Source organism: Canis lupus, chromosome 1 (genome assembly GCF_048164855.1).
Source record: "Canis lupus baileyi chromosome 1, mCanLup2.hap1, whole genome shotgun sequence".
In the NCBI taxonomy this organism is placed as follows: domain Eukaryota; kingdom Metazoa; phylum Chordata; class Mammalia; order Carnivora; family Canidae; genus Canis; species Canis lupus.
In genome coordinates this window covers 49438532-49463797 of record NC_132838.1, presented here as the reverse complement: position 1 = coordinate 49463797, position 25266 = coordinate 49438532, and the positions used below count along the sequence as shown (strand labels likewise).

General features: G+C 44.2%; 1 protein-coding gene and 1 long non-coding RNA gene across 2 annotated transcripts in view; one reads left to right on the top strand and one right to left on the bottom strand.

Moving 5' to 3' along the window:
• Window positions 1-25266, bottom strand: part of FNDC1 (fibronectin type III domain containing 1) — a 101245-nt gene that overhangs the window by 43641 nt on the left and 32338 nt on the right. Inside the window, exons 5-9 of the mRNA XM_072829562.1 lie at window positions 12408-12614; window positions 6866-6964; window positions 5193-5310; window positions 3136-3323; window positions 2292-2399 (exon numbers count right to left, since the gene is read on the bottom strand). Coding sequence (XP_072685663.1) covers window positions 2292-2399; window positions 3136-3323; window positions 5193-5310; window positions 6866-6964; window positions 12408-12614 — 720 coding nt within the window. The remainder of the gene's footprint in view (window positions 1-2291; window positions 2400-3135; window positions 3324-5192; window positions 5311-6865; window positions 6965-12407; window positions 12615-25266) is intronic.
• On the top strand, window positions 10048-13086 carry LOC140635260 (uncharacterized). The gene is made up of 2 exons (XR_012032624.1): window positions 10048-11765; window positions 11935-13086. It is a non-coding gene; the product is annotated as an uncharacterized lncRNA (long non-coding RNA).

Below are 25266 nucleotides of genomic sequence, written 5' to 3'. Positions count from 1 at the left end.
TATTTGGGGTGTAATTTCACTTCCACAGGAATTACAATCGTGGCTTAATATACGTAGGTCAGGATATTTCACAGTATTTAAAACTGTGAGGAAAAGTTGCTGGTTCATAGATTGATGGGATGTCTAACATTTCCATCTTGAATCAGTGATGTTACATTACAAACATGTAATGCCCTTGAACTTTGAAAATCAGAGCAAATTCAGCCCAAAGAACTAATATAGCTCCAGGTTTCTATGGAAATACTGCAACTTAAGGAAGCCATATTTTAAAACAGCATTTCCACCCTCAACTAAAAACCGTCATGTCTGTTTTCCTCTCAATGAACTCAAGACTTACAAAACTTATCAAATTAATGTGGGTAGGAACTAACCATGAAAAAGAATTTGAATCACAGAAAAGCCAAGCAACTGTCATATTGTCTATGTTGTATGGAGAGGAGCACAGAAGACCTTTTCTCTTCCCTGAGATCTAATCTTTAATAAGCACATTAATTAAAAAACTTCAACCAAAAATGCTTTTGCAGCATTTGTCTTTAAAAAAAAAAAAACACATTCTTTTCTCTTTGAAAATGAACAAACTAGTCATTTATGATGGTCAAAACTAAGAATTAAAAGAACCCACTGTCTATAAAATTTTGCAATACAAACTTTTTTATGAATTCAATTCATCTGGAAAAAATGTAACCATGTCAAACTATATTCTTCTATTATGTTTTATATTTGTCATATATATAAATTCCCCAGTGGGGAATTCAATTATGAATTTGCAATCCCACTACCATCCCTTTATGAAAACTGCCTGAGCAGGGTTATGATACATGAGTTCTTTTGGACACAAAAACTCAGTAGCTATTATTATTTCTAAAAATATTTCATTGACTACCAGGGAGGTTCATTCGCCAAGGAGTTATAAATATAAACTAAGATGTGGGAGAGGGAAAGAAAGCAAATAAGTAGCATGATAATAAAGTCATAAAAGGAGGAACAATTGACTTTTTTATAACTAACAAAAGTCGTCAGCCAAAAATGTCTTTATGCAATTTTCAGAATCCTTGCCAGCATCACGACAAACTGTCATAAAAAAGGATGATTAAAGGGGCCAACTAAATATGTCTTGTCTTCATTTGCTTCTGATTTATTCCACTGGAAAAAAAATGAGTAAGAACAGTACAATATATTCTTTAAAAACTGCAAAGTGAGAAAGCATTAAGTTTAGAAACTACTACTCTACAACTGCCTTCTTTAACTTCCATTGTCCTATGGAAAGACATCCTTACAGGTCCTCAAAGATAATTTACAGTCGAATACAAGAGAACCTGTTAGTTTTTTCAGTTAAGAAATTCTCAGGGCACCTGAGTGGTTCAGCCCCTTTAAGCATCTGCCTTCGGCTCAGGTCATGATAGCAGGGTCCTGGGATCGAGCCCCACATCGGGCTCCCTGCTCAGCAGGAAGTCTGTTTCTCCCTCTCCCCCTACTGGTGCTCTCTCTCTCTCTCTCTCTCTCAAATAAATAAATAAAATCTTTAACATATCCTTAAAGTACATCTGTATAGTCAATGTCAGGTGAAATCCTCCAGATAGCCTTCTAAAATGTCTCTGAAAAGACTTCTGGAAGGTTCTTGAATGTTTTTACACTAAAAAGAAGTAATCTGTGTTTTTATTTCATATTCTCAACAATTTTTAAATTTAAGAATAGCTGTATTTTATTCTAATTCTTTTTCATCTTTGATCTTTTTTAATTTTAAAGTCATTATTTTTCCTAACCAAAAAATATTAATTAAAAAGGCTGACAAATAAGAAAAAAATCATTTTTTTAATTTCATTACTTGGTTTTTCAAACCCATTTTTATTATATCATTCAAGACATTTGTCATTCCACAGGGTTCCTGCTTATTCCCATGTTCCACGATCATATTGGTACAATGAAAAGACCCATAGCATGCAACACAACGTTGTTCCTTGTATGTGTAAAGGTTATGATGTCACACCCATACAATTAAAAACACCCCTCCTGAGAGCAGTACTGAAATCACTGGGATAGACTTTTCATCTTTCATCGAAAGATGGCTTTTCATCTTCATGACCACCTGGATCTTACTGACAATGAGAACCCATCATGAAGTACCCTTGTCCATTGGGTTAGCGTCCCATATACGTATGTTGCTTCCCTATTGATCTTCCAGTCACCAAGCTTGCTATTAGAACGTTGTTTATCAGAGTCAACATACACATCTCTATTTGGGGTATGTCACTCTTGTGTGCACCTGACACCTTAAATAATGAAGTTCCTACCTTTCACTTTTCCCTCGGTCTCGGGCAGTGCATCCCAAGCTACAGTGACAGCTGTAGGTTTGCCATTGACTGGCCAGACATTTAAGTTTTCAGGAGCTGTTGTCGGAGCTGCAAAAGGACAAGGACCCAAGGTTTAAACATGCCTTTATGGATATTCTGAAAGTAAGTGACAGATGGTTCCTACATATATATTTTCCACTGAAGCACTACTGTGTTCATTTTTATTACACATGACAGAAAGCTCTACACTCTCATTACTCCTTATGCAAGATAGTGATTTATGTCAGTGCTACTGACTCACGTAGCAAGTTTAGACACATCTAGGGCAATGCTTTTAGAAATTCAAAATTTCTTTCATTGTTGAATAATGAAATACATAAAGAAGATTAAAATCTAGTTCAAACTTCTTTTTAATAAAGCTTTTAAAGACATTGTTTAAGATAAAATAATTGATACAGAGCAAAATTCTCCCCCAGAATCAAACAGAAGCTCAGCCTTAGGAAAGAAGAGTACCCCCTACCCTCCAGAACCATGCATTACCCAGGGACACGCATGCATATAGCAGTGATTTATGATTATGCTATCCTGGGATGTAATGTGCTCCACATATCAGAATAACATGCTAATGAATATGGCCAGCAAAGGATAAAACATGGACCCAAGGTAATAGTTCCTGAACTTCTTTGTATTAGTACGTAGAAATAAGTCCCAGAATTAGGGCCAACATTACTTTAAAAAACCTCTCTGCTGGCTTTTATCACCATTGGCTTCTTAAACTATCTTTAAATCTTATTTTCAGAGTAATTCTCAGTTTGAAAATCCAAAGGCCATTTTAAATACAGACCAGATTCTGGTGTTCTCTGGAAGACAGACGTACTCCATTTGCCATCTCTTTCACCCTGTGAAATACGGACTGCGAATTCGTACATAGTGTCTGGAATCAGGTTCTCCACCAGCACACGTCTGTTGGAGGTCTGCTTGTGATCCCACCTTGCCAATTCCCCCTTTTCTCGATAGCGCACAGTGTACTGTCTACAAGAAAATGCAAGGCAACAATGTACCCAGTTGATCACTTTTCTGGAACTGAACACTAGGCTCCTTGCTATTTTTTCCTTTCCCATGAATAAGGAATTCTGGAGGTAAGTAGAGAAATTAAAGAGAAGAAAAATCTAAGTTTTTGACTATGTTATTAAGTTAAAGAATTTATTCTCAAGTTCCAGGAAAGATGTTTAAAGTAGGCTAGGAGAGATGGAACTTACTGTGTCTTACTACACATGAGATCAAGAGGAGATTGAGAAGGGAAGGGACAGAAGGGGGACAGCTTTGACCAGGCAAGTGCCTTCTGAGGGATGTGTGTGTATGTGTGTGCATGTATGTGGTGTGAAAAAGCAATAGCAAGAACTGAAGTTGGCCCAAGGTATCTTGGCTCTCAGGAAAAAAAAAGATAAGAAGATAAATTTCATGCCAAAGCAGGCATGTTTTCTATAGGTTCAGAAGGAAAGGCAACATATGGTTTTGAGTAAACTTATTAGCGTTGGAAGAAGCAAAAATGTGTAACAAACAGAGCAGGATAGAGGAGTTTACCAAAGAAACTATACTGTGTGATTGTCAGGGAGAGAAACAGTGGGAACAAACTTGGTAATAACAATCCCAGACATAAGACATCTACCACACTCTAAGAGTTGCAAATGACATTTATTGTATTCCTTTCCCTAGAAATTTTCTTTGCAGCCACTTGGCAGTAGAAAGTATTTGAAGCATTAACAAGGTGATATTTAATAAGTCAAGATAAGACTTTAGTTGCAGACACAGCCCAGCCCACCAGTTAATACAAGAGTCCTGCTAAAAAAACTCAAGCCCTCTTTTGTTTTCATCAAGATGTTGGGAATCAAAGTCCAGTGGTAATCAGGAAAAAACAGCTAGGAGGAGAATCACTATGAGCTTCCGGAGGTCTTTCAAAAGAAGGAGATGTCTTTTTGTTGTTGTTGTTGTTACTAACAGACAGTGACAGAAACTATATCTAATACAAATAATGGAATATATGTAAAATACATATATAATATCAACATTCCATTCCATTCATCTTTTTAAGGGACATTCACTTTTCCTGGTTGTAGATAGGTTCAAAAGTTAATACATAGTGCCCTGGTGGCCACCAAATCTTTGGCTTTCTCTTGGTAATATAAACTATTCAATCATTTAGCACATAAAATTTTGATGGCTATAATAATCTACTGCTAACAAGGAATGGTGTTTTCCAGTGGCTTTTTTAAACGCAAAAATTATCTTAACCTTATGATTAGTTTTTCTTCTACTGTTATTGCAAATCAGTATAAAAATCTGAATGGCATAAACTCATGGCTTGAGGACAAAATAGTGTCTTTTGCTGTGCACAACTGAGCTGGATATAAAGCAATTCAGGCTTTGAAGGATGTCTGAAGAACTATGGTGTGGAAGGCATTCGACAAATGTCCACCTCTCTACATAAAAATCCTTCCTACTGCCATCCTTCCTGGATAACAGGAGGAAAGATAAGATTCCTTCTAAGATGAGGCCATATCTTGTGCACACAAATAGATTGTTTTGAGGCAAAACAAAACACAAATTGAAGAAACAGAATCTAGGGAATTTCCAGACACAAGATAAAACTCTGAGCAAGTGAGAGGCAAGGTTCTGCTGTGTGTGTTACACACGAGGCCCTGGTAGTATCTGATCTGCAGAAAATGTGTGACCACACCTGAGATTAGCCAGTTTGTCATAGAATAGTCTGCCCTTCAGCTACAGAAGAGGCCAACATTCAGATATGTCAAGAGATACAGTCATTCAAATAAACTCATGTCTCTTCAGGGTCAGAAAAACCACATCTCTCATACTTAAAGACAAAGAAATAAGGGAAAGTACCTTGATGCGACAACTTTCTTCTGTTTTTCCAAAACAGGATCCACCCAGGCTACAAGCACAGATTGGGATGACATGACCCGGACATTGATGTCTTCAGGCACGTCTAGCTCATCCTCTTCTGAAATAACAATGGGACACATTAAAGACTACTCTGCCCTGAGTTCCTCTGGCCTCCAGAGCTCATTATTCATGCTGTATAATTTTTAAATTGCTTATACTTAAGGTAGATAAAATGAAATGCATAGAAAGCTAAGCAATTGTTTGATTGGTCAATGCAGAAAAACCAAAATCTCCATTCTTGTTTTTCTTACCCATAGTCTAAGAAATGGGCAGTTTACTTGAACAGCTGACCAATTCAGTGGACATAAAGAACAGTGCAGAAGGGATGCTTTGCCTTGGTCCAAGATACTCCAAGTGACTCAGTGTTTTCTTAACACATACTGTAAGTTTCTGGGAAATAATACAATCTTTACAGGAAGCAAAAGTTTTGAGGGGAGAAAAGGTCAAGTCATGGCATTTCCTTAGCGATCATGGCATGAAATGAGGTTCTGGTTCAAACAAATGCATAAATCACATTGGGTTCAATATCCTTACATTTTAGAAAATGTGGCTCCAAGACAGATTGCAAGTTACATTGAGGCATAAAATAGAACTCAGTTTGCCAATTTCCAAGAGAATACCTCGTACTCACAAAGCCTATAGTTTCTGTCCAATCTCTACCATAAATGAAGACTTACAGGCTTTGGTTTTGCATTTTAGTCTCTTGGGGATATCGTTTGTTGTGTTTTTTCTTTTCCTGCCTCAGGGACCATGTTTCAAAAGGATATGACTTTTGCTACAAGTGGGGGGGAGGTGTAGAAATAGCCTGTTAGAAAAGCAATACAGTCACTTCTACTATAGCAGTGAACAATGAAAAATGAAAATGCAGCATCATGCATTTGAGACTTTTGTCACACAACGTAAGCAACTATAATCATTATAAAAGTAAAATGATAATATAGAAATATACATAATAATTTAATGCCTGCTCTGTCCTATAAAACTGTAATCACAAATACATTGTGAATTCATGAAAATAGCCACACTGCAGGTTGTCTCTTTAAATTGAGGCATAAGATCCAGAATAGGTATGTGTAATTTATTAAGGTGTGAGTGATATAAAAAAAAAAAATCTGTGAATGGATGGAGGAAAAAAACATCTCTTAGTAAATGACCAATGATTAGGCTATGAGCAAACCTCACTACATTTTTCTCACTCTTCTCAAGGTTATGTTTGGGAGATTTTAGCTAAAATGAAGTATGAGTGTAGAACTTGCACACTGCTTCCTCCACACTTCTCTTATTTCTCTCTGCTCAGGGTCTGCCACCAGGGCAACTGATGTGTGGGTTATGCTGTGATTTTAAATGGAGCCAAGGCTTGGCTGCACCTATTGCAGCAAATCTGCTGCAAAGGAAAGCCATTCAAGATTATAAAGAGAAATATACTTCTTCGGGAGCACACTCTCATCTCCGAGTAAAAAAGAAACGCACTCGTATCCAAGATGTGGCCAAGCCTTGGGGTTTCCTTCATACTCAATGAAATCCATGTAATTCTCACTCAGGCAGCATCATTTGGAAACAACAATGCATCCACACAGACCATGACATGAGCAGATGCATCCTTGAAAACATACCTGAAATCTTCCGTTTCGTTAGGGCAGCCCTGTAGACAGGCTGACTCTGGCCCTGTGAGTTCATGGACTGCAGGGAGACCACATACACCGACTCCGAGGCTGTGGACCAACCGGCAAGGGATGAGGCTCTGCACTTGGCTTTCCAGAACGCACACCCTCACTCTCTGCATACCCCCTCCCTTCCCATCTCGTCCTTCTGGGGTATTCCAACTTCTTCAGGACAATTAAAGATGAGACCAAGAAAATTAGAAAGTAGGCTCACTGTTATGTAAGAAAATGCAGAAGTAATTATTACTTATAATTTTTTTTAAGATTTTATTTATTTTAGAGAGAGAGAGAGAGAGCAGGAAGGGAGGGACAAAGCAAGAGGGAAAGAGTCTCAAGCAGACTCTGTGCTGAGTGTGAAGCCCGACACAGGGCTCGATACCAGGACCCTGAGATCACGACCTGAGCTGAAACCAAGAGTCAGCCGTTCAACTAACTGTACCACCCAGGCACCCTTATTACCTGTAATTCTTAGGAAAGGGGTCCTATCTCAACATCAAAGAAAGATGAACCATGTTTAAAAAATAAAATAATAATGTATTTGCCCACAGAATTCCCCCAATTTCTTTTTACCTCCAAAATAGAGAAGAGAGGTCACTCAGTTTTTTATCTGTCATCAAAAAGAAGAGAGCGAGACAAGAACAGTGAGTATATAGGTTAGCAGTCCAGAGAGGATCCTAGGCCCTTAGAAACTGAAATCCTCAGAACTGAGCCTCCAAAGATTTGCTAAGAGCAAATGTAAGAGTTTAAGCATGTCCTTTATTTCTGGATTGTTCTTTCAGTTAATTCCCTCCACTCTGCTCCCCAAATCATACACTGGGCCCACTAGTATCCAAATGAATCTAAACTTGAAAACTATATTTTGAAAAAAAAATTACAGTGATGAAATAGAACTTGAAACTTTCAAGTTACCACAGAATCTTAAAATCTGGGATCCAGATAAGACTTTGATTAAATTCCAATTTGACCTTCTTGTTTTGTAGGTAAGGACATTAAGACATGAGAAACTTGACTGATTTGCACACGGGCATGCCCTAAGAAGGACCCATAATCTTCTCTGAATCCAGAGTAGCTAATGCTTAACTCCAGGCTCTATTGACTGAGCTTTCTGCAGCAGCCTTAATCAGTTCAAGAATAAAAATGAGGCGATATGACATATTTCTTTATTTTTATTTAATTAATTAATTTTTTTGAGATAGAGTGAGCACAGGGAGGAGGGAGGGTTAGGGGGAGAGAGAAAGAATCTTAAGCAGGGTCCACACTCAGCAGGGAGCCCAACAGGGGGCTCGATCTCACTACCCTGAGATCATGACCTGAGTGGGCTCAGTCAAGAGTCAGGGTCTGACTGAGCCACCCAGGTGCCCCAATATGATATACTTCTAATGCAGATGACAACACCATCAGGTAATACCTAAGCAAATGAGCAGAGGTAACACTGAGATGGTAATGAGAGCTTGCAACACTGGAGGTCTTCCTTTAGGCATTGCAAACCTTCACAGTAATGGGAAAATAAACCTTTTGTTTTTACAAACAACATGTCAACTAAACATAAAAGGAGACCAGTGTTCAAAAACCTCACATGGAGAAACTTATTTATGTAAACTGCTGTGACCAGTCATATTTCAGGGCAAGGGGATAATATCTGACAACCTTTGAACATCCTCTATCTCTACACACACACACACACACACACACACACACACCAGGTGAAACTCATGCTGTGAATGAGTAACTTAATATTTAGGCTAAGGCTCTGATGTCTTATTCTACTATCAAATTTTAAAATGTATGTTTTATAAAGGGGAAAAATCAAGTTTGTAACACTTGGATTCAGAGAGCATCGAACTAAACTTCCAAAAAAGGGAGTCCCTTCAGGTCAATTTCTTGGTGCCATTAACAAAGGAAGCAGCCAAAGTTCAGCAAAGAACTCTGCTTCTAAACTTGTGATCCAGGAACATGTATAAAGAAACTTAAAAAGCAATGGCCCATCATTTATCAAGAGCCACCAATAAAGGACTAATTTCCCACAATTGAGGTGTTTACATATTTCTGATGTATTTCTTAAAGTTCCTAGATTGTTTTTAACACCCAAATTCTTGATTTGTGAGCTCTCCACTGTAAACTTGGCCCAAGATTATCATGAAGGAAGAGTAAACCACAACAGTTCACATATCTGGGTCTGGTCTCTTGGCTATGTTGAGTATGTCCCATCAGCTCCTCATTTAGTTCCTACAAAAGCCCCATGAGGAAGCTACTCTTATGGTCTCCTTTTCAGAGAAGAGAAACCAGGCTCAGGGCGATGAGATGACCTACCCATGGTCATGGACTAGGTGGCAGGGCCAGTCTGACCCCCCAGGTTTTGCTACAGTGGGTGAAAGGGGAGGAGGGCCCAGAGCCAAGTGCTGGCTGTGGAGCAACCATCTCTTTTTCACAGAAATAATGAAGACTCACTGGAATAACAACACACTGCATTCTGGGCCCCTGATTATTGTTGGTAGTCTGGAAATAATATTTCCAAAATGAGCCCGGCATCACCAGCTCAGCGCTCCCTGAGACCCCAGGTACCACGGCCACTCTTTGCTGCCAATGTATTGGCTCACTTCCCCAAATTCAAGTGTATGACTCAGCAGAAACTCTGGACTTCAGACTGGTGTAACTTCTGGAAGGTCCCCCAACTCATGCGCTCTTTCTTTATTACTCTTCAGCTCCCATACGAGCTCCGGTGCTTGCCATGTCCTCTGGCCTCTGGGTCCTATGGCCACCCATGCTTTCCTGGATGGGACTCGGCCCTGGGCACCCACCACAGCACTTCCTGCCTCCCAGGCCTGTTCTATTGCCTCTGCTCTCAAGACACACTCTGTGGTTTGTCTCCATGGGGGACTGCTGGGACTCCAGTTTCCCCCAAGGGGCCTGACACAGAAGATGTTCAATCACATGTGCTTCATGAATGACCGAGAGAGTAGGATTTTTGCTGACAGGACCTTGGGTCCACCTTTCTCCAAGCTTCCCTGGCCATTTTCTGTGGGCACCATGCTTTCAATGGCATCTCAGAAGTGGAATTAAAATCCTACGTAGGATAAAATGAAGACCCTGGCCTCCTATGACACAGCAGGCCCACTGTGATGTCATCCCCAGAATTCCCTGCATCCTCCCCACTATGATGGAGCCAGAATCAGGGATATTTTTTCCTCCTCATGGCTCGGAGATCATTCATTATGGCAAGTCCAACATTTTCTTGTTTGGTGAAAATTCAAAAGCCAACATGTTGTCATGGAGACACAAGAAGCTGTGTCCATCAGGCTGGGACTGGAGCCCAGCCCTGACCTCAGTTTCCACATGGGCTCAACTTCAAGGAGCAAACAAATCTTCCTGCTTCCTTCAGGTGAGCCAGGGGTCACTATTGAGCCAGTGAAGAGACAGCAGAACCAGTCAGATGAGGAACTTGTCTGCTCTGAACAAGGTTTTGCCACATGGCATCTAATGAAACGCTCAGAACAATGAAAACCTCCCCCTGAAAACATGCTCCCTTATAGTATCAGGAATGCAGAAAGAGTGACTCTCCTCTTCTGCTGATATTCTGGATAGAATTTGGCCCAAGTCACCAAAACAGAGCCTCCAACACACATTCAGGGCAAGAGGTAAGCTTGGGAGTGAATGACCGAGGAATCTCCAGATGACTGGGCCTCTGGCTCTAGGTCTCGCTGCTAATACTGAAGCCTCACAAAGCATGTGCAGCTCTGATGTCTCCACTTTCTTCTGCAATCCCATGTGGCTTCCAGTGCACTGGAGCAGAGGTGGCTAGTCTTCTTTGGGAAGTCTGGAGTGTGAATTTTGAGATGGCTTGGATGCTATGCCCAGCAGAACACCCAGCAGACTTGTCCAAGGGTCTTCAGCAGCTGGCTGAACAGACAGCAGAATAGGATGATGACTTCTAGACCAGAAAGGGAATCCAGCCTGGCCTTCCACTAGTGTCTCCAACCAGATCAAATCGGCCCTGATCAGCACCTGCCATGCAGCCCAAGGGGCCAGCCTTGGGAGTCCTGAGAAACTGAGAGCTGCTTGTCCAAATTCCAGAATCTGTAGTCCTGCCTTGAGAGAATGGATTGTGTTCTTGGAGCACCTGGGGCACCTAGGGCAGCAGGCCTTCTTCCCACAGGCAGCCCCATTTCCACCACCACCTTTCTCACCAGGCTGTCTCCTGAGCCCCGAACTGCCGTTCATTGGTGCTGCGAGCCAGGAACCCTCACTCTGGGTTCTCCTCTCCCTCACTTCTCACATTTCTCTATCTTGTCTCCCCAGTCTCATTTCCCACCACTTGCCTGTCCCTCGTCATGTCTGACAGAAGACTTAGGTAGGTGCCACAGGCAAGACACATGTCTTGTCATGGGTGACTCTGTTCACAGCACAAACCTTCAGCTCTGTGCCCTTCTGGGCTCCTTTGCCCAGAGCCGGTCCTCCTTCCCACCTCCAGCCCACTTCACTGATGCTGGAAACTGAGCGAGGCCTGGCTAACACAAGTGAAGAGACCACCAGATCCTACTGGAGTCTTCTGGGAGGACCCAATAAATCACCCCTCCTTCCTTGCCACATACTGATCCACTTTGGAAGCGACTGAAGACTAAGCAGTGTGGCCAACATATTTATTGCTGGTATGATCTATGTTGGAGAACATGCAGCAAGTGTGCTTTCTAGTATGAGCCCCAGAACTATGCAGACTCTGCTGCCCAGCAGCCCTGGGCCCTACATGACTTAGGCCCAGAGGAGCTGAGCAGATCGTGTGCTCTCTGCAGCTTGGCTTCCCCCAGGAAGAGGACCCATAGAGGGACAACCTAGCACCTCCCGCCAAACTAATCAGGTAAGTAAGGGGATGTGAGGAGAGGGGGAGAAAACCAGGAGTTTGCAGCATCGCCTCACTCAGACCATGGCCTGCGCCACTCTCCGGGCTTATCAGTGAGTACGAGCAGCAAAGGTCAGGCCTTGCCCTGAGCTAGAACCATATGCATCATCTCTTCACGTCCCAGCAGACATGGCCAATGCTTCCTTCACCACAAAGGGTTTGCAAAAAAGGAGGAGGGCAGGCCTGATGTGCAGGCTCCAGCAGCTGCCATCACATCTCATCTTGAAAGGACCCAAGGTCCAGTGTCCTGGGATCTAAGACAAAGCTTGAAAGAACAAGACGGTGAAAGCAGAGGCAAGATGAGAAAAGCATTAGCTTCCCTCCCACATCCAGAGAAACGGCCCAGCTCAAGGAACTGTTCTAACGGGTCAGGCAGCAGTTGCTGGGCACTGGGAGGGAGGCCTGGTCCTGCCACCGAAGGTTGAAAGGATGGAGGCACAGATGGAGGACACAGCAAAGAGTACAGTCGTGAGTAATCGTCAGACCTGGAAAACGAACACAGCACCTCAAATACACCTGTCTGTCACGAACGGGCTTCTAAGTATTGGCATGATGGCAAAGGTCAGCAAAACATCGGATACCAATTAACGTGAAACTCACCCAGCTTTTTAATTTCGTGTGTCCGCTCATCCCTTGTCAGTGGGACATAATTCATCTTGCGGCCACTTTCCCCGTAGCCCAGAAGGAAACCCCGCGATCTGCGTGGACTCTTGGCTCCCGACAGGCGCGGTGCCTTCCACGCAACGGACAGCCGGTCGTCTGAGGATCGGACACGGACACGCAAGGGCTTGTTGGGCACTTCCTTTTCTTAAAGAGGACATGACACAGACATTATTAAACAGTATACCCCTCAGAGTGAGCCACTGAGTATATACAGTCTGTCCGAAGACTGAGCTACAGCAATTAGCAGTTGGGCCCAAGCAGCCGGGTTTTGACAATCAATTCTAATAGGAACACTTCTCCCCCAAGGGTATCGACTCTCCACACACGTGTCCCTCCCCACATTTCAGACCAAGGGGTCTCAAGAACTTAAAGCAAAAACATGCCATTGTGAGGCTGCCAGCCAGATATCTTGGATGTTTTATAACATTCTTTCTCATCCATTTTGCCTTCTTAAGGCCAAAATTATATATTCTCTGGTGAGAGCGAAAAGGTCAGTGTAAAAATAGAGCAAATACACTTCTGGGCTCTTTATAACGGTCCTCCAGGAAGCTTTCCACTCTAAGGTTCAAAAAAGACAGGCTTTCCTTGTCTTTACAGTAAATCGCTAAGAGCTAAATACTAACTGGTTTTTGCTTTTTATCTCAATTTCTCTTACATGGCTGTTTTGCCCCTCCAGACAAATGATGCTGTCATCCCCAGTCTCTGCTCTTTCCTTCTCGTGAAATCAACGTCTAGAAATTTTCTTGCTAAATGATAATCTCAAGAAATGCCCCGATCGCTAACTTTTCCAAAGCAATGCATTCTGGTGGCCAACGCTTAGTGGTTAAAGTCTTGCTTTTATATCAGTTAAAGAGCTGATAAGTTTGGGAACAAGGGCAGGAGGGCCCCATGATGACCACACTGCCTGGACCACACTTCAGCCCTACAAGAGGGATACAGGGAGGCTAATAAGCATCTCTCCAGTTCCAGAAGCCAAGTTCTTCCCAGGTGTTGTTCTTCAACCATCTACATTGGCCCCATCATCAATTCCAACCTAATGTTTTAGACCGGAAACTTCCCAGCTAAGCAAAGACATAAAAACAAAATCTATTGTCATGAGTTAGTACAAGCTTCAATAACACAATAAATCAATCGCCATTAGAGATGGTTATTCTGAAAAGTCAGACACATCAAAAAGAATATCCTTTTGTACATCAGCTGGAGTTACCTACTCAATTATAGGGCACTCCTATTCCTAAAGGAATACCATGTTATGGTATTCAATAGAATCTTCTCCAATACAAAAAGTAGTTATTATTAAGATTTTTTGGTTTTTTGATCCAATAGTGCAGTCAAAGGATGAAGTACATGAAACTTGCCCTTGCACCTGGTGGTGTGAGTGTAACCACTTGCCCTGGGGTTTTACTAAACTGATCTTGGTTTTGTTCCAGGTTAAGAGGTAGGCTCTCAATTTCAAGGACTAGCCTCTATAAAAATTAGGGACCACCAAGTGATTATAGAAATGATAAATATGCTCATTTATATAGTCCAAAGGAAAATAATTTGCCAAATGTGTTCAGTATTGTTAGCCCAACTCATTAATGGCACAGCATCGATGAACTGTATGAGGTCCTATATTAATCCTACAACCTGGTTATCCGTATGAGTTCCCTTCATACTTCATACCCTTCATACCATGCCCCATGGTTCTAGAAAGATCCAGGCTGCCAAAACTTATTAAGTGTTTGGACTATCCACAGGTGACTGTGCCACACAGGTGGACACGAAATTTCCTTCATCAGCATGGGTCACTGATGAACAGACCTTGTGTGGGGCCTGAGGGAGAAGAATTTTTTTAAATACTGGGGAAAATGTCTTATAAAAGCCACGTATGAAAAGCAAAATATGAATAATGAGCAGCATGCTTAGTCTCATTTATCAACAATGACATTTTAGTTTGTTTTTAAAGTTAGCAGATTTCCAGAGGACATTCATCAAAGCAAAACACATAACCAAGTTTACTTTCTCAGGAATAGTGTTTGTGTCATTTTCAGATTTGTGCGAAAGTCATGAAACAGACTTGACATGAGCCATGAGTGAGGGCATAGAAGTCAAGAGAAAATTTCACAGGAAGCAAAAACCTCTCTTCATTCTGTCTTCACAGCTTCCAAGTCATGTTTCCCTCTGTGTGCCTCCAACACAAACTGTCACCACACACACAAAATGTAGTTTTAAAAGAAGACACTCTCATGAGTCATTACACAGAGTCTCTGAGGGTGAACCACCTGAGGTTGGGGTTTGATTTCACGGGGTGCCCAGCTTTGGGCAAAGGTCAGTACTATGTTTTTAAAAAGTTTACAAAGTGAAAATGATCTCTGCCAACAACATAGGATGTTCTTTTTCTTCTATAAAAAGCTCATACCTCCTTGAAGGAACCTCTCGCTGATAAATGATGCCTGCTCAGGCTGCCACAGGCCATTTGCACTGCTTGTTTTTTGGGCAGAAATGGCAGGGTTACCACCCAACCATGGCTGCCACAGTCTATTTCCTGAGGCACAGCAACAAACAGGACACATGTCTATGGTGCTGTTACCAACTTGACTGCCCTCAGTGTTACGCCTCGCCCCATCTCTTGTCCTAAAGATGAGAGTGGCCTACGGCAACACTCTCACCACTGCAGAAAGCAACACACCAACATGGAAGTTCTGGGACGATCTTCAGCAAGATGGGCAAATGTACCGAACACACACACACACACACACACACACACGCAGGTCTTAAAGGGGTCAGATCAAAAATAAATTTTTGAACAGAGAGGGTATTCTCTGCCCTGTGGCTCTGCTTCAGTCCTGGGACACTTCCAGCCACACACGCCACAGTGCAAAGTGTTCCTGGAGGGCGCACCGTCACTGCTGGGCCTTGGGAACGCGGCAGGTCTCTGCTCCACACAAATAACCCCTGACACTCAACAGTAAAGTCCTGACAAAACCATAATAAGGGAAAAGATCACTGGAAAAGTGACAGGGTCCCTGAGGAAGCAGGAAGGAGTAAGATTCCAAGGACAAGGAGTTCAGTCTCAGACGGCGCAAGTTTATTGCCTGAAGTCCCCAGCCCATGGCTCTGTCTTGACCCACGCCAGGCCCGCCCCCCCAATGGCAGGGACAGTAGCTGCCCCCTCAAACTCTCCAGGCTTTCACCCCAGGCTCCAAGCTGCTGTGTTGCCACTCACATGCCAGGGCTGGAGAATGAAGCTAAGCCTACTGAGCAAGAAACTCAGGGGGGAACAGGGCCGAGGCTAGCCCCCGGCCACCAACCACACTGCCTGCCTTACAGAGCTTCACAGTTTGCCACAAGTCCTCACATAGTTAAATCGTCCTTCCAAGAACTTCCAGGTTAAGTAGGATACATGTCATAATCCCCAACAGAAAATTGAGGTTCAAAGAGATGAAGTCACTGACCCAAGGCCACAAAGCTACTAGGTGCTAAGTGGGGACCTGACTTCAAGCTCTGAGGGGCGAGTTCCGTCTTCGTCTGACTAGATGCCTTCCAGTTCTGCTCTTGCCCCACCCCGTGTGCCATCCCACCAACCACCTCTGCCAATGAAGGTGAAGCAGGTGCTGAACTGGATGAGCCCCTTACAGGGTGTGAGCATAATGCCTGGCACAGTAGGCATTAAGTGTGTGTATGTGTGTGTGTTTGTATGTGTGTTTAAATGGACCAGACAGCAGGTACACACAGCAGGTAGCAAATGAGTAAAAGAATTATGCTGAGTGAAGTAAGTCAGTCGGAGAAGGACAAACATTATATGTTCTCATTCATTTGGGGAATATAAATAATAGTGAAAGGGAATATAAGGGAAGGGAGAAGAAATGTGTGGGAAATATCAGAAAGGGAGACAGAACGTAAAGACTGCTAACTCTGGGAAACGAACTAGGGGTGGTAGAAGGGGAGGAGGGCGGGGGGTGGGAGTGAATGGGTGACGGCACTGGGGGTTATTCTGTATGTTAGTAAATTGAATACCAATAAAAAATAAATTAAAAAAAAAAAAAAAAGAAGGCTTCTCGCCAGACTGTTCCCACACTACACAGAGGTCACCGACTCTGAAAACCAGAGTAAGGTGAAAATGCCCCCCTCAACAAAGCCCTCTTGTCTTTCAAATCTTGGTTTTAGAAAAGCCAACCGTAAACCTTTTCCAAGTATTTTGAAAATTTCCTTTCTTTAATATTCTGAACTACGTACCATCAAACACCTTTTATGGATCTTTTATGGATCATCTGGTATTCTTCTTTTAAGCTGATGTACACATTTTAGAAAAACTATCCATATGGCGCAGATTCACTTGCCATGAAATGATTTCAGTGTTTTCTCTGAGTCATATGCGATAGCTTCACGGAAGGCCTGTGAAATCTTTCTGATAAAGCTCTGTAAGTCTTTCATCTTGAAAACAGGAAGTCACAATTGCCATGTGTAATCACATTCACACCGACCAGTGCAGGGTGTATTTTAGACTTGGCAGGACACATTCCCTCCGTTGCTGTGTTTTACAACATAATCAGGTAGCTCTTACTCAGAACTGGCCGATCACAGAAGACCTACAGCGGTTAATTACACGTTGCCTACTTGGCCGGTCAGCTGGGTGCAACAATCACCACCTGGATTACAGCAGCCCTCAGAAAGCTAGGATTAGAACATCTCTCCCGGTCTGTACTGCCAGCTATGCAAATTGGCAAATATTCTGAAATTAAATGGAATCAAAATTGGTTCTTTTCGCAAAAAAAAAAAAAAAAAGAAATAAAAAAAATCAACATGATGCTGTGCCCATCTGCAATCCAATGCTAACTGAACGTGGTTGCTTCTGCATTGGGCTTCCATAGGCACTGAAGTCCAAATCTGAGTCTAGGACTCCCTGGCTGTGTGACTTTGAGAACTTTCGCTGAAGCTCCATTTCCTCCTCTATGAAATATCTCTAGCATATTGAGTTTCATAATATAATCCACATAAAGCATTTAAAACTGTATCAGCATCCATTAAGCACAAATTAATTGCTAGATGTGTTTGTGGTTGTGATAATAATGAAACCCCTTATGTATTAGACTCACTGGATGGGTGGGCTGCCCTCTCCAGAACGTGAGCCATGGTCACACCACAGAGCTTACCTCGATGCCTTTCACACAAGGGATGCTAAAAAAAAAAAAAAAAAAAGGTGTCTCAAAGAACCAGACATAAGCAGAAGAGATGCACTATTGTCAAAAACTCTTTATGTTGATAACTGTCTCAAATATGAGGCGGTCTCATCCAGACCTCTTTTTCTACACCATAAACTGAAAGCACTGTTCTTCATCAACATCTAACAATCATCAATTGCTCTGAGCAAGTCCCTATTCTTTGTTGGCATAAGAGAGTCCATAGCCACTGCTGTCCTGTGACTATTTTCCTCCACCTGGTTTCACCTAATAGGACATTCTCATTTTCCAGCAGCTATCGCTTGATGCACGGCTCCACTGACCAATCTGACACCCAACTTTACCACCCTCCCACCTTCACAGGGACAGACAACCCTTATCCCCATCCCCGTGGCCTGAAAGGGCAGGCCTGTGTGCTTGCTGGCCTTCCATTCACCCATCCTCTGCCTCTAGCAGCTTCCCAACAATGCCCACACATCAGACCCCAAAGCAGGCAGGGACACTGGTTTGTACAGCAGGGAACAGTCCAGCCCTCGAGGCTAGACAGGTGGCCCTCACACTGCAGTATCCAACAGGGTCACCTGGAAGGCTTGTGAAAACATGTCCCAGTGCCCACCTCCATCAGGGCAGATGGGAGTCCACAGCTGATGTGCACTTTTGATGAAGAAGCATGATAAGGAAGAGGACGGAGGGCAGGAAGAGGAGAGGGAGCAAGCAAGCATTAGAGGGGTGAAGATGAACTGTGGACAGCCAGAACAGGACATAGGCTTTGCCAGCCCTACTCAAAGCATGGATTCCTGGCCAGTGACATAGGCCCAATGAATGACATTGGGCATTGGATGACATCTACTACGGGCTCCTTCCTGAGTGGGTTCTGACACATAATCTCCTGAGACACCTCTGAACACTTCACAAAACCCTCCTTCCACACACTAACATTTGTAACACTTGCTGCTCTGAAGGTTTTTTCTTTTCCAGGGAATATCCTTAATACTCTGACCACTTGGCTTTTGTGTGATATTTGGAGAGGCCCCGCTATTTAACAATAAGGAGAAAGGCTATCTCATTTCTTGATTTTAGAACAGTGTCTAAATCTGCCACATCACCAATCTTCATAAGTTATTGGGTCCCTACCAGGCAGAAGGCATTTGACAAACATCTTCAGCATCACCCAGTAACTTCCCATTTACAGACAAAGAAAGTGAGGCCCAGGATGGCTAAGGGGGAATTCTGAAGCCAGACGGCAGGGGTGACAAGCCAGCCCAGAACTGCGGTCTGGTGGATCTGTAGCCCTGATTCTCCCCACTTCTCTCCTTTTCAGACTTGGGAGAAGACAGATGGTCTTAAAGGAAAAAAAAGAAAAGAAAGAAAAATAATCTTGATCTCCCCCAAGCTCACCAATGCAATTACTACTAACGTTACGGATTGTGGAAGCCCAAAGAGCCCCTTTTCTAAAATATCTAACACTAACTCTTAAAACAAAGAAGCCAACCTGAGTGCCTTTGGTCAAGCTTCTTCCTGCCCCCAGCCCCCGGACATGTCCAGTTCTTCATAGCTCTTCTCTCCTGCTCTCTGGGATCACGCAGTGATGTCTAGGTGTCACCAGATGAGGAACCACAGGGCATCCTACTCTGCATGGAGTCAAGAAAGGATGGAGTAATCACAGGCCAATCCCACAGGCTGGTGCAAGGCTGCCAGCACTTTCGCCCTCACGCGTGACACTCAAAATCCAGGAGGACTGTCTCAGAAACAAAGCAAATACTTTAAGCCATCCTGGGACCACTCCGCGGAGGCCATTTGATTTTGTTTGGCTGGCTGTTTCACAAAATTGTGGAATCCCCTTATCACTTAGCAGAGCTCCTCAAACTCTTCATCAAAGGGACGGTGTCCTCCCAGGTTCTAAGAAGCCCAGCTCTTAAAGCCCTGGCACATCACCATCTTCAGTCTGGCATCCAAAGTGTCAATCAGGGGTGACTCTGACCCCAGCAGTGCTGTGAACATCAGTGAAAACTACTTCATGCAATGGATTCCACCCACACAGGACCAGGGCTGCAAAATGCCAGGTCGCCCAGGACAGGACTCTGAACAAGTTGGCCATGAAGCCCTGCCACAGGCATGAGAATGAAGAGGTACAGCAACCACTTGCAGAGGGACATGTCCCTCAGTTCTTATCGATCCTAAGCCTCTTGAGGGGTTTCTCCCTGCACTAAGCCGGTAATCTTACTGTGTAGACAGGGAGGGTCTGCTACCTTTTCGTGACAGTGGCTCGTCTAGAAGCTAGAAGAATAGTACCAGCAACCGATATCCTCGGCCACCTGCGACGGGAGCCTGGGAGGAGCCCAGCCCTGGCCCAGCCCCACTGACATAACATGAGGGAATCAGGGAGCTTCTCCAGCTGTGGTCTCCTCCATTGGAGGTGGGCAGGTGCAATCACTGGAAGCATCTGCTCTAGATCCCTCTGGGGGTGGTGTCGTCATCTCCAGAAGCACTTCCTGAGGACCCATGAGAGTCACAGAAAGCAAAGGGAGCAACAGCCCTTTCCTGATGTCCTTAGCGGCTGAAATGCAGCCATCCGGCACTTCTTCACCTCACAGCATAACATAGGGACAGCCTCGCAGACTATGGAAGCCAACACGAAGGAATGGGAAATATTCTGAGGAAAATTATGTCTCAGTTCCAAGGTTCATTTGGTTTGGTTTGTTTGTTCTAGTCTAAAGCTCTTCTGCATTGTTTTCATTCCAGAGCAGGACAGTAAGTAACACACTAGGTTTTCTGGAAATGAAGGACTTGTTTCTGGTGAGTGGCTACTGAGTAATTCAGCTTCTTACTATGATCCAACATGCCCTTTGCAAATGGAAGACCCAATTATTATACATGAATGGCTGATGGGTTAAAAGGGAGAAAGCTTGCTTTCAGGACCAACATCTGCATTCGTGATCCCATATAAGGACCGTATCCCTCTTCCACAAGCTCACAAGGCCCATGCCTGCCCTCTTTTTCACTCAGACATGAAAAGAAAAGCTCATGATGGGGATGCAGTCAGACAGTGGCCACTGGTCCCAAGATGGTGACCTCGTCAGAAGCATTGGGTTTATCAACAAGCGCTGGACGTGAAGGCAGAGTCGCCTTCACTCAGGGCCACACATGTGGGGGCGGCTCATCTCTCCAGTGTTCGCCACCCTCCCTGGTGTGGAGCAGTCACTCGGGGCTCTGAAGTGGGCACCTGCCCCACACCTGAGGAAAAGGCCTCACTCCTGTCACCAGCTTCCAAGCAGCTCACTGGTGACGGGAAAATCTGTGAGCACGTACTCACATTCATCTGGGGGGAAGCACCCCAGAACGCCGCTGGGAGCCCCTCCAGTCAGCAACAGCTCCTGGTTTCCTGCCAGGGCATTTCTGTGGGGACTGGAGCCACTGAGGGCTTTGCTCCCACCCAAGAACATTCAGCTTCAGGAGAAGTCACACAGCTCCAACAGCCTCCACAGCCTACTTTTTCCTTATTGAAGAATGGGCTCGGGGCTCCTGGGTGGCTCAGTGGTTGAGCCAGAGCATGATCCCCAGGGTCCTGGGATCGAGTCCTGCATCAGGCTCCCCACAGGGGAGCCCTCCCTCTGCCTGTGTCTCTGACTCTCTCTCTCTCTGTGTCTCTCATGAATGAATGAATGAATGAATGAATGAAATCTTTATTTGTGTGTGTCTCTCATGAATAAATAAATAAAATATTTAAAAAAAAAAAGAATGGGCTCGAAGGTTGGGAAAGTCTACACTCTAATGTGAGAGGTGACTTTGAAGCAGGCACCCTGATAAGGATATGGGAGTCCCTGAGGAAGAAGGTGCAACCTCACAGCGGACAGATCATGCTGTGTACACATCTCGCCCCCACAGACAGCCGCCTGGAGGCATTCCAGTCCACAAATGTACCTGGTGTTATTCTAAGAATCAGAAGGCAAGAGTTAGGATCTTGATTAATGGCAGCACTGTTTTGTGGCCAACACGTTGGCCGGCCCAGGACCACCCCCAGCAGCAACAGCTCGGCTAGACAAGGGTGACCGTGACCTTTTGTCACACAGGTCTGTACCTCGCAGCATCCTAGCTCTGGTCACTGCTCACCTCCTCTGCCAGGGCACAGACACAGAGTGGAAGCAGTCTTCAATGCTTTTCTTCCTTTCCTTTCCTTTCCTTTCCTTTCCTTTCCTTTCCTTTCCTTTCCTTTCCTTTCCTTTCTTTCTTTCTTTCTTTCTTTCTTTCTTTCTTTCTTTCTTTCTTTCATTTATTCATGAGAAACACAGAGAGAGGCAGAGACACAGGCAGAGGGAGAAGCAGGCTCCCTGCAGGGAGCCCAGCGTGGGACTCGATCCCAGGACCGTGGGATCACACCCTGAGCCAAAGGCAGATGCTCAACCACTGAGCCACCCAGGCATCCCCAATGCATTTCTGTGTAACAAACATTTATGGAGCACCTACTGTGTGCTTGCCCCAGGCCATGGGGACACAGATGAGAAAATCAAAGCACCCTGCCCTTGAGGCACTCACCATCCGGGCTGTAAACCCGAAACTGATTTTTGCCCTGTAAACTGCACTTAATAAAACTCATGATTGCATGAGAGAGCTACTGAGAAAATCATGCCACAGACATTATTAATTCCCTGTTGGCCAGGATGTTAATTGAAACTAGCGTGTGAAAAGAGGACCATCTGATTATAATTAATTTAAAAACTCTGAATTGGGGTACACTTTAAGCACAAGTCTGGCACACAGCAGCTCCATGGCCTGGCTCCAGCATTATCTGACAGAGCCCCAGAGGCAGCAGCTCCGTGTGTGATTTGCCCACTGGTGGGCTACACTAGCAGCTTTTACCCAGAGTGACAACGACATATGTCAGTTTAAATAAGTTAATGGGGCCTTCTTCCTGGCTCACGTGGTGGTACTCCTGCCGTCATACACAGAGAAGGGGAGGGTGGCACAGAGAAGGGGGCCGTTGGGAGAGGTAAATCCAGTGGATCACTAGAGACAATTCTTCCTTCTGTGTACCTCTGTGTGCTCAGGCACAAATCCAACCCCCAGAAACTGCAATTCAGTGTTTCTCCCTTTACTAATATGATATTTTAGTTTGCTGATCTAAAACAGTCAGAGTAGGTTGGGAAAAAAAAAAGGCACGGAGCCATTTCTCAGGACTACAAATGGTTCCCAATTGCTTACAAAGCTTAAAATCACCCAATAAAAGTGGCAGAATCAATCTGTTTAGTGTCTTAAATTCACCAAATCTCCCAAGCTGAAAGGAACCTAGAGCCATGGCATAAAACTTAGAACCTGAGACAGTTCTTAGAAAGGAGCCTAGAAACTTCTCATTAAGTCCCAGCATTTTAAAGCTGCTGAATTTTATAGCTACAGATCCAAGAATGTGCTGGATCTGCACCCAGGGCCAGCCATGCAGGAGTGGACTGGGTGGGGAGTATAGATGGTGATTATGGAAAGTCAGGAAAGGGCCCATCGCAGGACCCCTAGGGTTAGAATCTCCACCTTACACATCATTCACATTTAAATAAGTTGGCAAGGGGATCCCTGGGTGGCGCAGCGGTTTGGCGCCTGCCTTTGGCCCAGGGCGTGATCCTGGAGACCTGGGATCGAATCCCACGTCGGGCTCCCGGTACATGGAGCCTGCTTCTCCCTCTGCCTGTGTCTCTGCCCCTCTCTCTCTCTCTCTGCGTGACTATCATGAATAAATAAAAATTTTAAATAAATAAATAAATAAATAAATAAATAAATAAATAAGTTGGCAAGAAGATATACCTAAAGGTCAGTGCTCATTTTGATGAACTATTGATAGAAAAGAGCAGAATTTGTAATTCTAGATTATGAAATATCCATTTCTCATATGCCCATAGCTATTTCCTATGAAAGGAATGCCCTGGAAGGAATTAAAGGTGCCAAACTGGTTTGAATGGTTTCTTAATTTCATTGTTTCTATGTCAAATAATTGGACACTTTTCAACAGCAGGTATCAGCTTTTGAGGCAGGCACTAAGGGGAATAGTGAGACTCCCATGATGAACACAAACCCAGCCCTGCTTTCGGGTCTGGCCATGCATGCAAAGTAGCTTCACATGGATGAAGCCAGCCTTAAAAAGTCATGGAGACAGCAGTTCCCCTCAGAGCCAAGAGGAAGGAAGGGAGAGGTGGGTTTGGAAATCATGGGAAGTAAGAGAAGCAGTGTCATGCTGATGAACTTTATTTCCCAGGGAGGCAGAAAGCAAGGCTAGAAGCAAGAAGAGGACGGGAGGAAGGAGCTTGAGTCAAGTGGCAACATTCTGGACCAGCCAACCTATGGAAGAAGGGAATAACCTGAGTCAGGCCACATAGAACAATTGCCAAGCAGCACTGAGGACCCAGTTGGAGTTCGCAGACCAGCTGTAAGGAGTCACAATGGTACAGATCAGCTTAGCTCTTTGCTTTTCCCACAAAGCTCAGCAATTCACATGCAGGAGGAAAATCGGGGAGGTAGGGGCCCTGGTATGGGGACTAGCAGGCTGCTGAGGCTGTCCCATGGTCAGGGGAGCTGGCTGAGCAGACATGAGTGGGACCAGGATAAGACAAGAAATGAGCCAGGAGATGATTCTGGACAGTGGAAATGGGAAGAGTCTATGGACTCAAAGCCTGAGTAAGTCCAAAAGGGAGCTCAGGACAGTTAGGGAGTTGAGAAAGTGGGATGACTGTGGACAGGAGCCATTCTACCACAGGCAGCAGGTGGAGGCAGCTGGAAACCATGAGGAGAGGATGTTGCATGGGCCACCATCATGGAGGACATCCGTGTGGACAGGCCATCATGAGCCAAGCACCAACATGCTATTTGTATTTTGAGAACAACCAGAGGTCAGGGAATGGTTGGGCCACTGATACACCAGTGTTGGTTGAGAATGGCCAAGGAGAACTGTGAACTCAAGTCTAAGCTATAATTTGTCTAAAAAATGAGCAAATTTCCTGGACTAAAATATAATGTAAGAAAATACAAGGTATAAATTGGACTTTTATTTCAGTACTCTATTTTGAGCACCATTGCTTCAGGACAGCATGGATGATTAGATTTTTAGAAAACCATCACTTCGGACGCCTGGGTGGCTCAGCGGTTGAGCATTTGCCTTTGACCCAGGGAGTGATCCTGGGGTCCCGGGATTGAGTTCTACATTGGGCTCCCTGCATGGAGCCTGCTTCTCCCTCTGCCTGGGTGTCTGCCTCTCCCTGTGTGTCTCTCATGAATAAATAAAATATTTTTTTTAAAAAAGGAAAGAAAATCATCATCTTATTAAAAATACACATGATCCTATTGAGAACTAAAACTTTTCAGATGAAGAGCCTGGTGAAAGCAGAATGCCCTGCACACTGAGTCCCTGGGTTGGTGGAAGCAGAGCTGGGCCGTGGTCTTGTCCTGACCCTCGTGTCTGACTCAACACAGACCAGATGACCCCACATCCGGTCACAGAGGAAAAAGAGCTAAAACCACTTCAGAAAAGAAGTCTGCCGGGAAGGTAGATAATAAGATTCCAATATCTGAATAGACTTGGGACCTCTCTTCCCTGGGGACAAAACAAAGAGATATGGGTTTGCATCTCAACGGGAGGGATTTCACATAGAAATACA